Raw genomic sequence first — 16,498 nt, forward strand, 5'->3', positions numbered from 1 at the left:
TTGTTTTAATTTCAGTGACAAAATGTTCCCAGCCTTTGGGTTTGGTGCCAGGATACCTCCAGAGTATACGGTGAGTAGAGAGGGGATCTTTCACTTTGCTGTAGTCCAAGGATAACCTGGATTTCTTCCACAACAGTGTCACTTTGGCTTTTGACACAACTATATAAGCAGGATCCAAAAAGTCAGAAATGGTCTTCAAAACCAGTGAAAGTAGCTCCTCCAAACTCATTTCTGATGAGACCCAATTTCCAGGTATTTTGGATGAGTCTTCCACAGGTTCAGATGAAGTGTTCCTCTGTTACATGACCTGTACTTATGCTCAGAGACCAAGAAAATACTCAAACTGTTGATCTCCAGGATTCAAAGCCTTCAGATCTCCCTAGGGAAAAATCCCACTGACAATGCCAACTGTGAAAGTCCACGGCGGTGAAGTCTAGAGGCTCCCTCATCCCTAGTCTCTGAGGATCATCTTAGACATGAGGCATGGAAGAAGTGCTAAAGAAAGGAACATTGCAGCTCAGATGACTAAACGGTGAAAACGTCTTGTGAAGAATTGTAATTGCATTTGGGTGTGATACTGATTGCTCGAGACCCAGTGACAGTATGTGGAGAGATGTGCACTGCAGTGGCCTTGAGGCACAGATGATGTGGAGAGAGATATGTGTTGCAGTGGAGTTGAGGCATTCTGCTGCGGTCTACCAGATGCTTCAGGGAAACACCCTTGCAGAGAATTTACCCTTCACCTCGGGCAGGCAGGCCCTTGACAAGCACGAAGGCCCTTGCTGCAGCCTTTATCCTCCAACAACTTAAAGGTCCAACTTAAGTGCAAGCAGCATTGCCCAATCAATGATCTCTTTTTTATAGACTATGTCTGAGCTACAGGTTAGGAGGAAAATATCAACATCTGCTTCCACACCAGAGCTGTTGGACAAAGGCCTTCCCCTGTCTCCTTTTTTGAAAGAGTCCATCTCCCTGTGCCTACCAGGGTTAGCAGTGGATTAAGTGGTGGATCTCCTTGACCTGTCCCCATTCTGTTTGCTTCCACACTGGCCTCCTGCTAGGCATAACTATAGAATTCTAGAAGCATTTATTGTAAATATAGCACATGGAGGAAAAAAATATAGGATAGGAGTTATTGACTGGTGGTCTGAAGACATTCAGGCCACAAAGCATATTTGACACTCTTGTAAATTACAGAAGTAGGCAATTTTATATGAAATGTCTGATCACTAGCTTCTTTTGAAAACCCAGAAAACCTAGCAACACTGAGCTTAAAAGATGACCCACACAAAAACTGACCAGAGCTAAGGAGATAAAGTCCCTTTCAGATGGGGCATCAGTTTCATTGTCTGGGTAGTCTGTGCCCTCCTCCTTCACAGAGCCACTGGAATGTATCCCAACAGCCACAGTACAACTACCCAGAGATGCTTGTGTGACATCCACCCTGCCAGGTGGGCCTCCGGCATTAGCTTGGCCCAGCAGCACTGGCAGAGCTGTACAGCACACCTTCCTTCTCTCCTCCATGACATCTTTCTGATTCCTCTACTGGAGTAAACTTATCTTTCTTGCTGTTTGCTGAAGTCCTCATGTTCACCTGACCTCTTGGCTCCATCCTGCCTGTCAGGTAACTTTTCTTTCTGCCATCCCAACAAGCATCTTTCATGTTTGCCCACTTCTAGTCTCCCAAATCCATGCAAGTACCCCTTTTCATTCCTAATTTCTCCTCTACTCCTGATAGGCACTAATGATCCGAGTAGCCAAGGCATTCCTGGAGAGTTTACAAGGCTTACTTGTTTAAGACAAACGCTCAGAGTCTGCTGAAACTGAGGCACAAACCTCTCTCCTTTTACTTGCATTCTCCCAGGAACAAACCTGGAGTATGAGATGGGGATGTAAGTAATACACTTGGGAGGTGGAAAAGAGACCTCAACAGAGTGAGGAAACAGAATGAAGTCAATGTCGGGTGTGTCATTATTAAGCCAATTACCCCCACAGACAACTGGAGCCTACTCCTGCTGAGATGTGGTTGGAGACAACGCAGAGCACACATAGACCCCCCAGAAATAAGGGAGCGGGCTGTTCATACATCACATTCTGTGAATCACTGATGATGTGCTACTCCTAAGGGACATTTTCCTCAACACATTTAGTCTGGCTCTTGGGTAGACAAAGCAAGTTCCAGAGGCAGAGAAAAACCTAAATTAAATAAAGCAAATAAGATGGTCAGCGGTCAGCAGGAGGGTGAGGGGAATATGAGCTAGACACCAACAGTCTCACCTATCATCCCCCACTAAGAAAGTAGGTGCCTTGTAACACAGTGACCTATTTTATAGCACCCAAGGGAGCCGGTGCTTGGAAATAGCCTTTGAAATGGAATTCTCTATCATATGATTCAAGAAACATGTCCAGATGCTAGACAGCCCATTTCATTTATCAAGTACTAAATTTGGAAAGAAAACAATAAGTAGTGTGTTCTCTGACCATATACATAGTTCCTGCCAGGTAGGGGGATTTGTGTTAGAAGACTGGAGGGTATATGTATTACTCTATTCTTCTTCAAAAGTGGAATTCAGTGTGTTTTACCTGTATATATGTGAAAATCTTCCTGCCCTGCAGTTCTGCTTATCACATTAGAATGATTCTTAAATGTCAACAGCTTAGCTGGAAATTTGATATGTATCCCCATGTTGAGCAGACAGCTTGGGTGAATGAGTTCGACTGTTTTATTCACTGAGTCCAAATAGAGCTCACCCAAATCTAAGTCTGCAGTCTGCAGTCTGCAGTCTGCAGTGAATTCTATCTAGCAACTGTTTGGAGTACATTTTCCTGAAATCATTTCTTGGATTTTTGTCCTTTTTTCTTCTACTGTCAGCATTTATCTGATTCTAGAAAATCTTCCTGTCACCTCAGCTCCACAGGGAGCTTAGAATTCATCCTCCACTGAGATTGATGGTGTAATGGGTTAAAATGGTTCCTGCTACTTAACACATAATGAATGTAACCACATTTTATGCAAACTCCATATCCCAGTGCATTCTTGCTGGATTAAAGTTGTGATTCTCCTTCCTTCCTTCTTAAATTCTCATTGGTGTCTAGGTCTCTCATGACTTTGCAATCAACTTTAATGAAGACAACCCAGAGTGTGCAGGTGAGTCACCGTGTGACAGACAGCCAGTGTCTTGCAGCCCTGTGTACATCTTCACAGTGTGAGTTTCTGCTCACTGATGTGGCCCTGACTGTCCACAGCAGAGCAGTCTTTCTGGATCGCATTAAACTGTGGTGCTCCAAAGGCAACTGCGAACCACAGTCATGGAGTGAGAAAACAATAGCTGGCAAAGACAGAATGTAGAAATGATACTGAGCTTGCACCAGGAACATTGATCTCAAACTCAAATTCCTCTGGCAAAAAAGAAGGCTTTTACCTAAGCCATAGTAATGAGACATCCCTCTGTGATTTTTCAAGTTTTTGCCTAAGATTTCTTTTTCACAACTTTCTATCTGTCCAGATATAAGGACAGGGGGCAAATGGAAATCCCTTGACACTTTCAGCCTGTTGGCCATAGACATGACCTTGGTGATTTTGAACATGAATCGTCATGGCTTTATTCCAAAAAGAGCTTTCTCAGAGGCTCTGTCTCATCCACATTTCATTATTTCCAATCATAATTTCCTCCATGTGATTCCACAAAATAACGACACTGAAACCATGATGATAAATTTTGTTCTAGAGTTCTTTTTCCCATTTTCTAAATGACAGTGTCCACTGCATTTGAAGGTTTTAAGATATGAAGGTTGTAAGATATTTTTAGGGTAGAATTGTTGTAAGATATTTTTAGGGTAGAACTGTCCATATTTCTCTCTTCCTTCTTGTCAAGGAAGAAGGAGAAGCACGGAGGTTAATTCAGATCCAGCGAAGTATTACAGCATCCAGAAGTGTGCTTCACAAACTCAACGCTTAATGTCCTACAATATGATATCTGTACCACTGAGTTTGAAGATGGTAACCTATAAGACATCATCCCCACGCTGTTATTGTTCCCTCCCCGATCCCTTCTCCCTCCCAGTTTACGATGGCTTACACGCCCTACATACTCAAGTTGCTTATGGGTTCACACTCTTAAAATTCATCTGCCTGATGTTTTTGAAAGGGAAATCACACTTGCTTAACTTAGGCAAAAACTTGAGACCCAAAAATGATAAGGAGCTTTCATTTGGCCTCACCTAACTTCAGAACCCAGCATCATAGTAATTTGGCATCTGTCTTTGGAATGACAAATATCTGTATTTGAGGTGGGACAAAGTGGGCAGAGCCCTTCCAATAAAATTGGAAGTGTGCATATAAGGCAGACCAGAATAGAATTTTCTCCTCCGGGATACCCAAGAGCTGATTGGCAATGCATGGTGTCAAAGGAGCACAATCTCGAGTAGCTTGTGTGGATCCCTCCAGCTAAAGTCAGGAGCAGTGTGCTGTTTTGTAGTGGAAAGGGTTAGAAGGATGAAGGGAAACAGGGAAAAGCAAGAGGTTACAGGACACAGACACACTGAGGGGAGCCATTGGAAAAAATGCTACTCCAACTGTGGGATCACATTTATGGCATGAAATGTGGTCCAGGCCCATCACATGCTAGAGGAGCTGCACAGCCAGGGGTACCTCTCCCTGCAGCTCCCATGGCTTCAGTATAGGAGCCCCCTTTTAGAGGAGAGGTTGACGGTGATGGTAAACATCACACACCTGTGCTCCCATCCCCAGGACAGACCTGGGCTTAGATCCTATGTCTGTAACTCACTTGCAATCTCACCTGGAGCAGATATTTAATTTCTCCAAGCTTCTGCTTCTTACCTATAAAATGAGTATAAAATCTGTTTTATTTATGCCATGGGGGTCTAATAAAATCTTGTGTGTCAAGTGGAGTGTTAGCAAAAAGTTTGTGGAAGTGGTTACTTTTCACTTCAGCCTTTAAATAGGAGAATGACTTCAGTGGGACAGGAACAGCAACAGGAGTGATATGGGATTCCTTTTTATCTTGAAAATACAAATGTGATGCTGCTGAGTACTATTTAAGCAAAAGTAATGCTTTTGTGTGGCAGGTGGTTCAGAACTATTGATCTTTGCCAATTTCGCTCTAGGGATCCAAGGTGTCGTGGAAGCCTATCAGAGCTGTCTTCCTAAGCTCCAGCTCTACGGTCCCACTAACATCGCTCCCATCATTCAGAAGGTTGCCAAGTCAGCATCGGAGGAGACCAACACCAAGGAGGCATCGGTAAGCAGAAAGGCAGCTCGGTTGCTAACGGGAGGCTATGGTTTCTCACCTGGGTATTGGCTCTAACAACTGTCTCAGTCTGACAGTAAATTCCAGCTTTTCTGCCTATGCGACATTGAACAAGGGACTTAGCCTTCCGCTCTCTTCAGTCTCCTGGTGAGAAATGGAGACAATCAAACCCAATTCTGCTGGGTTGTGAGTCTTAGAGAAAACACATCAATGTCTGAACACAGGAGACTCAACAGTGAAAGCTTCTGTATTCTCTGAGGTATGTCCTGCCCACCTCTGGTCTCAGGAAAGAAGAAAGCATGCTTTCCAATGCACCCATACTACAGATGAAAGGAAAGCACTAGAAAAACAAAACAATAGATGATCCTACATTCTGGTAATAAAGTGCAATACAAAACACCACAGCAAATACTGATTTAGCATTCTTCTCTTTCTTTTTCTTTTTTCTTGAAGAAAAAGGCAAACCAAGGCTACAAGGCCAAAAAAAAGTTTGACCCTTTTCCCTATTATTTTACAAGCAACTATATTAGCACCATAAGTTTTCTATGTGTTCTCTTAAATGATATCATATTTCTTTTTAGCTTTGTGACTTTTTTCAAATTTAGTAAAATATTACTGATGGTTGAAATTTTCTGTATAATTTGAACCTGGGTTTCAGTATTTTCATAAAGAAATAATATTGCCCTCATCTTCTTACATCCACTCACCTCACCTCCTTGCGCTGTACCTGCCCGCCTGCCCCTTCCTCTTGCTGCAGTGGACTGAAGACCATGCTCCTACCTAATGTCCACCTCTACTGCTGTGGACTAGAGAGCATCCCCTCTCAGATACCCCAGGACACTGACTCGTGTCATCTTCTTGCTCTTCCCCCTCATCTATTTACCTCTTTCTAGTGGAGAATCATTCCCACTAGCAAGTAAATATTTGATAGTATCTCCTGTTTAAGCTAAAATAATCTCCCCCTTGGCCTTACTTTATCCTAATCCAACTATCCACAACTTTACACCCCCAATTAGGAGGAAGTTCATTACAAGAGTTGCCTATACTCACTGTCTTCATCTCCTTTCTCATCCCTCTACCCAAACCCATCAGACTTGCCTCACCAATTCAACACTGAAAACTGCACGTGCCAAAGGCAGAGGAACTCCTGTCTTACAAACCTAGGGTCAAACATGTCTTTATCTTGATGCATCAAGGGCTTTGACACAGGTGCTCACTTTCTCTAAACACTTCTTCACGGCTTCCACAGCACCACTTCCTCTTGTCTCACGCCCGCTCCCTTACCAGTCTCGTTGTCTACTGCTTTCCCCGCTCTCTTCTCCTCTTGACTTCTAAATGTGAAATCTCCAGATCCAAGATCCCTTGTTAGTATTGCTTATCACAAGGTCATGAGTTTAAACTTTTTAGGCAAACTGCCAGGCAGTGTGTTGCTATAAGAGTTTCTCCCCCATTTTGTGGAAATCTACTAGGAAATAAAAGCCCCTCTTTATCCAAATAGAACTTCAAGTAAATTGAATGACTACAACTTCTCATCTATAAGCATTTTTTTAAAATGCCAAGTGTTGGAAGAAATTGTTGCTGCTAGCTTCATTGTAACTTTCCATCAGGGTTTCCATCAAGCAGTCTGGGCTTATCATCTCTAGCTAGACCAAACCTGTGAGGATCAGATGCTCGAGCCCTGACAATCTCTTTGGACCAGGGGTTCTTAACCTTTTTTGTTCTGCAGACCCTCTTAACAACTGGGAAAGCCCATATACCTTTCTCAGAATTGCTTTTAAGTATTCAAAATAAAATATAGAATGAAACATTAAAATGCAAGTTAGCAAAATATTTATTAAATGTGTTATGGAGCATTGTAATGCTTCTTTTATTATGTGTTAGCTTATGAAAACCAGACCTAGTCTTATAATTTTGTAATGTCTTGGTAGTGTTGAGTATAAATGTTATATTAAAATAGCTATAACCATTGTAATATAACAGGAAATACCTGTGATTTCTGCTGGCAGCCAAGTCAGATACAACTAGTACTAATTTGATTGTCTACTTTATAACTGAAAAATGATAAATTTCAGCTATAGATAAGTGAGAATTAAAGGTATAATTTACCCCAAATTAATAGGCTGCCTGAACTCTTTTAGCTGTCCTTAGACCCAGACTTAGCTCTACATCCCTGCTCTAGCTCAAGGGACAACAAACTATATCCCACAGCTGGTTTTTCAATGACTCACAATCAAGAAAAGTTTTTATATTTTTAATGTTTGAAAAGAAAACATATTTTGTGATACATGAAAATTATGTGCCATTCAAATTTCAGTGTCCATTAAGTTTTCTTGGACTACAGCTACTCCCAGTCATTTTATATATTTGTGGCCTTTGAAGTATACGATTCTCAAAACAAGATTTATTCAAGATGTGACCCTTCTGTTCAGCCTTACTCCTTTGAAATACAGCAACTTAGATTTTTTATTTTTCCAGTGCTGGAAATTGAACTCAGGGCCTCACACACACTAAGCAAGGATCCTGCCACTGAGCTACATCCTTATCCCAGAGTGTTCCACTCTTGGGTACCCATCTTTTTAAGTTAAATTTAAATTCATTAAAAGTAAATTCCTCTGTTGCTCTAGGCAATATCACAGACTCAAAAATTTCTTAAGGCTGGTGGCTTTGTATGGGACAACATAGCTTTCAAATCCTAAGAATCTTCAAGCCTAAAAGAATCATATAAATGATCTTGCCCTACCCCTCATTTGAGAAGCGAAGAAGGTAAGACCCAGAAGCAATATGGGATTTCCTCCTGACTCCTGTCTGCTCTTTCTACTGCACTTTGCTTTGTAACTGCCAGTAAGAGATCATTATAATTGTCATGCCCCCCTTTGAGCTCCACTCACCATAACCTTGAGCCTTTAGGGCTGCCCAGTAAAGGTACTCAGCGCTCAGCATCACTGCTGCTATGGTAACCGTGGGATGAAACCACTAGGCGCCTAATGCTATTGTATTCTTGTCTCCCCCACTCCCCACCCCCGCTGTCCCCTGCACCTGACAACAGCAATACTTCATCCTGCTGATCCTGACTGATGGTGTCATCACAGACATGGCTGACACTCGGGAAGCCATCGTCCATGCCTCCCACCTCCCCATGTCCGTCATTATTGTGGGCGTGGGGAACGCTGACTTCAGTGACATGCAGATGCTGGATGGTGACGACGGGATTCTGAGGTCGCCCAAGGGCGAGCCTGTCCTTCGAGACATCGTCCAGTTTGTGCCCTTCAGGAACTTCAAACACGTATGCACATATATCACAGGGGTTTTCCAGGGGAGAACAGAGTCACAGCATGCACACCTCCCCCACATGCCCACCATGTTTGTAACATCTTGCCATTCTTGAAGGAACCCCAGATACCCAAAGCCAGGATAGGTAAAACATGACTCTTTAGAGAAAAAAGTGTAAACTGGATTATAGATAGAAGCTGTGCTAATGATGGTAGCCAAAAGTTTACTGACACTTTCCTTTATCCGTACAATTTAGGATCCCTAGTGCCACCAGAACTGCCATGTACAGTTGGGCAGCTTGTTCCCTGCCCACAGGGCCTGGCCAGAGTGTGAAGGATAAGCTAAAATTCAGCCTACACTCTACTTGTCGCATTGTATACCCTTGTTGAAATCTGTGGTTTTGTTTTTGTTTTTGTCTTGGTAAAATATGTTTTCAAAATGATAAGAACCTAAATATTCCATATAGTGAGCAGCATTAGATATGTATGAACTCATTCAAGAGCAAGTTGACAAAGCTAGTTCAAAGGGTACATAAAGCAGTTTAATATGGTCAGTGAGGGGGCATGCTGGAATAAGTTTGCTAAAGTAGACTGGTGAATTTCCAAAATGACCACCAGAGTTTTATTGTTTTTATTGGTACATTTTAGATATACATAATGATAACAGTAATCATAGGGGATCAGTACCTGTACGTGATATATCTTGCTTCTTTTTTTTCCCATTCCCCTCCCCACTTCAACCCCTCTGCCTCCCCCTCTTATTTACAAAAGTTTTGTTTCCACTTTTTTTCTTCTTTCCCCTTTTTCCTGTCCCTTTCTTACTTCCCCCTCCTTTTTCCCTTGTTCTCCTTCTGATTTGAACATTTTCTTCTAATTTTTCAATATCTATATACATTTTGGTCCTTATTTATACTTTTGATTTCTCACACCAGAGAAACCATGCAATATTTAAATATGTTTGTTCTATTTCATTGAAGAGTATTGTCTCAGGGTGCACCTATTTAGCTAGAACTGTCTCAAGCTTATACTTTTCTGTGGCAGAATGATACTCCATTGTATACAAACAACATCTTCTGTTCTGGGATAACAGGCATGCTTGGGCCAGCCTGGGCTACATAGTGAGTTCAAGCCTAGCTTCAACTATATAGTGAGACCTTGTCTCAAAAAACAAAACAAAACAAAACAGTTCAAAAGAATGTAAAACAGACCAACAGAGTCTTAAAACAAACTATAATCTTTGAAATGTTTCTCTACTGAACAGAAATCATTTGCATGCTATAAGTCTTCTACAGATTAACATCTGATGTACAGTCTTGGGCCCTTAGCAATAATAAAGCTTAATGCAGTGTTACATTTTGCAATGACCCTACCAGGCCCATTGGACTATACTGAAGTATGATACTGAAACCACTTTCAATGGTACTATAACCATTTTTCACATATCCAAATTTTACATATCAATAAGTCCCTGGAGAAAGGAGTACACTTGAAATGTCCCCCAAACCCCAAACCTGAGGAGCTACAATCACCCAGAGAACAACTTCCCTAGTTTATAGAAGGTTCCTTCCAAGCTTCTCCCAACTGTGTCTGAGAGGCCATGGGTATGACAGGTGGTCACAGACAAGCCTCAGTACTCCTTTGTCTTCTGCCTCTTGTGAAAGTTGCCCATGAGCAGAGAACACCCCCCAACCCCTGCTGCCCACTATGACTTTGTTATCTGCACTGCTGCTGGTGCCACCAGTATCGGCTACTATTCCCAGGAGCTGATGACTAAACCCAAACTGTTCTACGGTCTCTTTTTGGGAAAGAAAAGCGTCCCCTCCTTCACCAACATGCTGTCTCCCTTTTGTCACCTGGATCATTCATGCAGGGAAATCTGTTGCCTTTCATTTCACCAGTCCCTGCTGGAAGCATCTCTGTTAGCTCCACTGTGGCTCCTTCCTCCCTGGCAGTTATTTTGGTCAGGGAGACAAAGATACATGTACCCTGCCATCCACGCCAAGCTTTCCCATCCCACAGTTATTTGGAAAAGGCTTTCTTCTTCAATCAAATCTCTCTCAAGTACACCCCTGGCATTCCTCATAGCTAGTTTATCAGATCTGGCCAGGTACATTGGATTCCAGTTTGGACTCATATTGGGCCCTTAGCCAAACTGGGACTGGCTGTCTCTGTGTTAGAACCTGCAGCAAGCATTCTTTGGAAATGGCTGTTTGTTCTGTCATCACTTTAGGACAGGCTTTCTAGTGACCATCCAGGTAAGTCATCAGCCCCACAGCCCCAGCTGAGTGCTAGATTCTATGACCTGACCAGACCTCGTGAGGAAGCAGCCACCCCAGTGTTCCTTGAACGGTGAGAACTATTCATAACTATGCGGCCATAACATTACTAATCTCCTTTGAAGGACTGCAGGATAATTAAAATTATTGAAGGAGCAAAAAAAAAAAAAAATCAATCCCTGGCTGCAAAGTTTAGTGCAGTTTTCAAGTGACAGCAGCAGTTGCCAGTCTCTTCCAGAAGCTCTGGAGGTAGTGCCTGTGGGTAAGGGGTGACTGTGCTGCCCTATCCCATCTTCCACTTTCCCAAGGAGCTTTCCATGCGAAAGCATTGACTAAGTGAAAGGGCTTCGCCAAGTTGTCTGCACATGGACTGGAGTCAACAACAAGTAGTATTCCATCCAAGGCAGGATGTGTTAGACCAGGCCAAATCTGAAAAGGTGTTCAATGAAGCTACTCACTTCCTAAGGTGTCCAGGGTACAGGGAAGGGTGTTCTTCCAGATTTTCATGTCCTGCTGCATTTTGTTAGCCAGACAAAAAACGGACCCACTCCACTGACTACCACCCATCACTTCTCCCCAGTAGAAAGGACCGAAAGAGCTGATGCCCTAAGAGATTCATGAATTTCCCCAGAATACCCTCTCTCCTCTCCCCTACCTGTGCATGTCCACACATACATGTACAAGGACAATGCCATCACACTGTGAAAGGCTCTCACCTCTACCCCAAGCTTTCTCCTCTCTCCCAAACACTCATGGACTGCAGCATACAAAGCACATACTAGGACCACATCAAGATAATAAAGTCACGGGTCCAGGCCTTGAGGAATGTGCAGGAGAAGTAAGTCCATGATTAGGACAGAGATAGCAGCTGAGCTGGAAAACCACTGCCAATAAGTGGTTGGGAAGAACCAAAGTGTTTCTATAGGGCTGACTTAAAGCAGACAGAAGGAGCCATGCAGAAAGCTCAGAGACTGGGCTAGGTATTTGAGGAAGGATGGAGACTAGGTGATCTAGGTGAAGCGGCCTGGGTGACAAGTGCCCCAAGCTGGGCAAGGATGTGAGGTGCCGCTCGTCATCTCTGTGCTGTGCAGATGCTCCAGCAGCTCTGGGAATAACCAAGGCGGAGATCAGGGAGCATACTTACCGTCTTTCTCTTCATTTCATTATCCAAACTAATCTCCTTGGAATTCAATAAGCCAAAATCAAAAAGGTGAGGCACTCCTATCATTTCATATAAGCAGTAACACGTAAGTTGCCTTTTTCTGTTTTGCATAACTCAAAGCTCTAAAGTAGATAGGGCCCAGGCTCTGAGCTGTATGGCTCTGAGCAAGTTACTTAACTTCTCTGCACCACAGATTTCATCTATAAAATGAGACAAACACATTGGCAGAGTAAAGGTGGAGTCTATTTGAAGCTTAGCACACTGCCTGGTCCATGTAGGTAGTTACTATAGACAGCTTTTATTGTTGTTGTTATCAACTGATTTCATATATTTTGGTCATTTCTCCAACCAACTAATGTCCCTGCAGCCCCACATGCTTACCACTAGCATAGATATGCAAGCAGTGGAGGACCACTTAGGACCTGTCTTTAAAGTAGGATAGGCACTCACCACATGCAGTTATTTAAACTTAAGTTTACTAAAATTAAAATTTACGAATCACTTCCTCATTCGTGATAACAAGTGTATGACTCCCATATTGGACTAACCTGAATATTTCCATCATTTCAGATGGTTCTATTTGACAGCCCTTTTTTAGTAATCTTTTGGCTGCAAGTGATAGCAAATCCATTCCACAGTGGAGTAAGTGAGTGGTTCTTGCCCCGCAGCAGCAGCAGCAGCCATCTCCTCTGTAAGCTCTTGGGGCAATGTATGCCAGTGAGAGGAAGTTATACCACCATATCCTGTCTTCCACTTTCCTACAGAAGTTTCCACATAAGAACACTCACTAAATGAAAGAAGGTTGCCAAGCCTCACTATCCAGGAGACGTTTGGCAATATCCAGAGACATTTTGATGGTTGCAAATGTGGAGTGCAACTCTCATCTAGTGGATAGAAGCCAGGGATGCTGGTAAAATCCTCCTTCCTATTTGCCTCTGAGAACATGGAGGCTTAGCAAAGCTGAACTATTAAGTGACCAGTCACAGAAGAAAAGAAACAAACTAGAAGTATGTTTCGCCTAACACTTATACCAGCTCTGTTGTCTTTTGGAATCTCGAATGCTTGTTAACTAGTTATCTACTAAAGCTTCCAACCTCTGAGATAACTGCTAATATTAACACTTAGGCAATTTAAGTTGCTTGGCCAAGGGGGAGGAGAGAGAGGTGAAGTTAATGCTAAATGAAAGAACCGGGAGTCAAATCCCGCTCCACGTGACTCCAGAGTCTATGCACATTGTTAATGTCAACCTTTCTCTGCTGTAGAATCACATGCTCCTGTGCCCCTGCCTGCAAATCATGCAGCTGATGCATAATATTGACAAAATTAGGATAAATTAGAATGGTATTCAAGACCTTGGCCTCAGGCTTATTTTCCAACTGTATGCTCACCAATCTTGAATCCCCAGCACAAACACTTCCTTCATACCCATCAGATGATTCATTTCTCTAGAATGATCAGATGCCATTCCCCTATCCCTTCTGAGCATTTTAAAAATATGTCCAGTGTCAATACAATCTTCTCTTAGAAGCCTGCTGTCATTTTCTCCACTATAATTTAGTTCCGTTGTTTCCTATATTCTGCTCTGAGTGTGATTTCCTATAGGAGAATTTCTCAGATTCCAACAGTGCACGGAGTTACTGGTCACCAAGGCTTTGTGTTAAGATGCAGACTGATTCAGGAGTTCCAGACTGGGTCTAAGAATCTACATTGCTAATAAGCTCTTAGATAATGTGATGCTAGCCTGTAGCACATATCATGTTCTACTGAATAATAGGGTTAATTTTGGCCATGTGAGCCTCCCTCACATAACACTTTCCCTAATGGAAGAAACCATAGACTCATAAACTCTAGCACAGTGCCTAGATCCATGAACAGGTGCCTAGACTGGAATGCAAATCAGAAGCAAAACTGCAGGACAATTCATTCTACTATCCAAATTTTCCACATCTTCAAATGTGAATAGTGGTATATTCTGAGTCAGGAATGAAAAAAAAAAGAACAAGAAAATTAACAGCCTATTTTCAAAATAATCTGACAGTGCTTGCTTGAAGTAGTCCAATAATGAGTAAATGAATGAGACTCGCTTCTCAGATCTTCTCAGACTAGCTGCTCAAATCTTTGAGCCTGGATATGAAATAGCTTCCTTTGACCAAGATCTAAAATCATGGTGATTTCTTCTTCTCTACAGGCATCTCCAGCTGCTCTTGCAAAGAGTGTGTTGGCCGAAGTCCCAAACCAAGTTGTGGACTATTACAATGGCAAAGGGATTAAACCAAAATGTTCATCAGAAGTCTATGAGTCTTCCAGGACACTAGCACCATGAATTCCACACACTTTTACAGAGTTCTGAAATATTATTCCTGCTAATATTTAATACTTCTCCTGTATTTAAAAAATAATACACATTTAAAAATAGCACGTTTTGGTGATTTTTAACTGAGAATTTTTTTTTGCATGTGTAGCCCCCAAGGCCTGGATCTAATTAAACCCTTGTTGTTGTTAAGACTTTTTACAACGGAATACAAATAATAACTTACCCTTTGCAGCATGTTGCCTTGAAATAAAATGGTATATGTATCCATTTTTTATACAGGTTTGTTGAAATTTTGCTAAATTTCTTATTATCTTTACACTGTAAAGCATTTTGAAACATTTATTGAATGTTGATAGCCAAAACATACTTGGTTTTATCTGCTACAGGGTGAGAAACTTTTCAAAATGGTAGATGCATGGACTGTATTTTGCATGTTTAAAATAATAAAAAAAAAAAAGAACCCTCACACTGTTTTTGCAGTTGTTATCTATAATTCCTCCCTGCTAAGAATGCTATCTCTACTAAGGAACACTATCCATCGAAAGGCGGCACTTAACCCCGTACCTCTCACACTTTAGTGTGCACATAAATCACCTAAGATTTCTTACTAAAATCAAGATTTTAGTGCAGTAAATCTGTGTGGACCCTGATATTCTGCACCTCTAACAAGATCTCAGGTGATGCTCATGCAGTCCTTGGACTGCTCTAAGAATAACGGGGTTCTAGAGTTTGGGGGGTCATAGAGAGATCATCTGGAACAAACCAGACAAACCTAGTCTGCTTGAGACCACACTCCTCCTGCCAATCGCATAAAGGGCTTGCCTGTCTCAGAGGTGAGAGTAGAAAGTAATGAGACTGATTCCAGAAGCTGTACACCTCAGTCAGTCTCACTGCTTTATAGCCACACCTCTTCCTTTAATAAGACTGGGGAGTGCTCCTCCTGGCTTGCTGCTGCCCTTAAAGGCATCACACACGGCTGCACGAATGGTTCCATCTTTACGTCAATCCCTAGGAACGACCTCAGAGAGTCTTCAGTGGAACCACAACAACAGAATCTGGCCCATGGCAAGTGGCCATGCAGTGTGACTGCTCAGATGCCCATTCCAGGAACTTGATCTTGGAGCCTGATGTGGAGCTTCTTTTTGCCTTTTCAGAATCATTCCTGAGAGCAAACTCTACAAGCAGAAATATCTGAAGTCATTGTTTAGGGCAGAGGTGTTTTGTTTGCAAGAATAAATATTTCACTTGTATACTCTTCTTTCAGAGAAATTGACAAGCATTTTGCAAGCATAAAAGACACAAAGTGAAACTTATTTTTGATCAGAGAGATGGTAAATTAAATCACAAGGTGAAATAATCAGTTTGTTGTTTGTTTGACAAGGGGAGATATTAATAAACAAATCAAATGCCTTGTATGATTTCCAGAGTTATAATTATAGATCCTAATCTTGCAAATACATGTCAACCAAATGCACAACATTTTGGGAATGATGGTGAAAATGTATGACTGAAAAATCATAAATATTTAAACTGTATTGTTTATGAATAAATTGGGTACTTACAGAAATTTCTTTCTAAGAGTTGTGGTCTTGTTTCTCTTTTCAAGGGAATTTGCTGTCAGTAATTTGTTTCATTTGGGTAAAGTTGCTTCGTACTAAAAATAGCTTCTTCACAATTCCATAGAAACATGGATTATTGTTTCTAACAAGGAATTAAAATATTTACATACTATATTACACAAGTATCATGTGGTTGTTTCTAACCCCAAAGCAGGACATGAACTTCCATGTCTGTATACCTCATACATAGTAAGCACTCAATAGATAATTAATAAATACAGAGATGACTAATACAGTGAATGAATAAATGAAAAGACATTAACGTGCCCTGTGGTCAAGCTCTAATTCATTTAGGTTTAACAGATTTTGGAGTTTGGGGCTGTTCACAAGTGCCATGATATGATGCTCCATGTCACTGTAAAATATCTGCTGGGAATTCTGCACTCACTCCGGAATCCTTGCAATCCGTGAAATGAGGTGGGAAGGACAGCCTTCTGACTGCGAAATCATAAAGCAGTTTACTTTCCTTTCCACAGCCAAACTCAAATTCTTGTTTTGTTTTTTTTTTTTTTCTTTTTCTTTATATTTTTTTCTCTTTTCTAAATGGCTGGGGAGAACTCCAGCCACAGAAAATTAATTGTATCCCCC

The 16,498-nt window shown here is 41.8% G+C and overlaps 1 protein-coding gene across 2 annotated transcripts in view; it reads left to right on the forward strand.

Moving 5' to 3' along the window:
* Cpne4 (copine IV) overlaps positions 1-15,858 on the forward strand; it is a 467,949-nt gene extending 452,091 nt beyond the window's left edge. The window contains exons 12-16 of one of the 2 annotated variants that reach the window (XM_005406839.2): positions 16-70; positions 3,097-3,148; positions 5,128-5,261; positions 8,317-8,553; positions 14,166-15,858. In XM_005406839.2, the coding sequence (XP_005406896.1) occupies positions 16-70; positions 3,097-3,148; positions 5,128-5,261; positions 8,317-8,553; positions 14,166-14,300 (613 nt within the window). In that variant the 3' untranslated portion in view covers positions 14,301-15,858. The remainder of the gene's footprint in view (positions 1-15; positions 71-3,096; positions 3,149-5,127; positions 5,262-8,316; positions 8,554-14,165) is intronic. The other variant, XM_013505812.1, reaches the window with a different exon arrangement.
* The last annotated feature ends 640 nt before the right edge of the window (positions 15,859-16,498 follow it).

This window comes from Chinchilla lanigera, unplaced genomic scaffold (genome assembly GCF_000276665.1).
Source record: "Chinchilla lanigera isolate Chin_1 unplaced genomic scaffold, ChiLan1.0 scaffold00100, whole genome shotgun sequence".
Taxonomy (NCBI): Eukaryota; Metazoa; Chordata; class Mammalia; order Rodentia; family Chinchillidae; genus Chinchilla; species Chinchilla lanigera.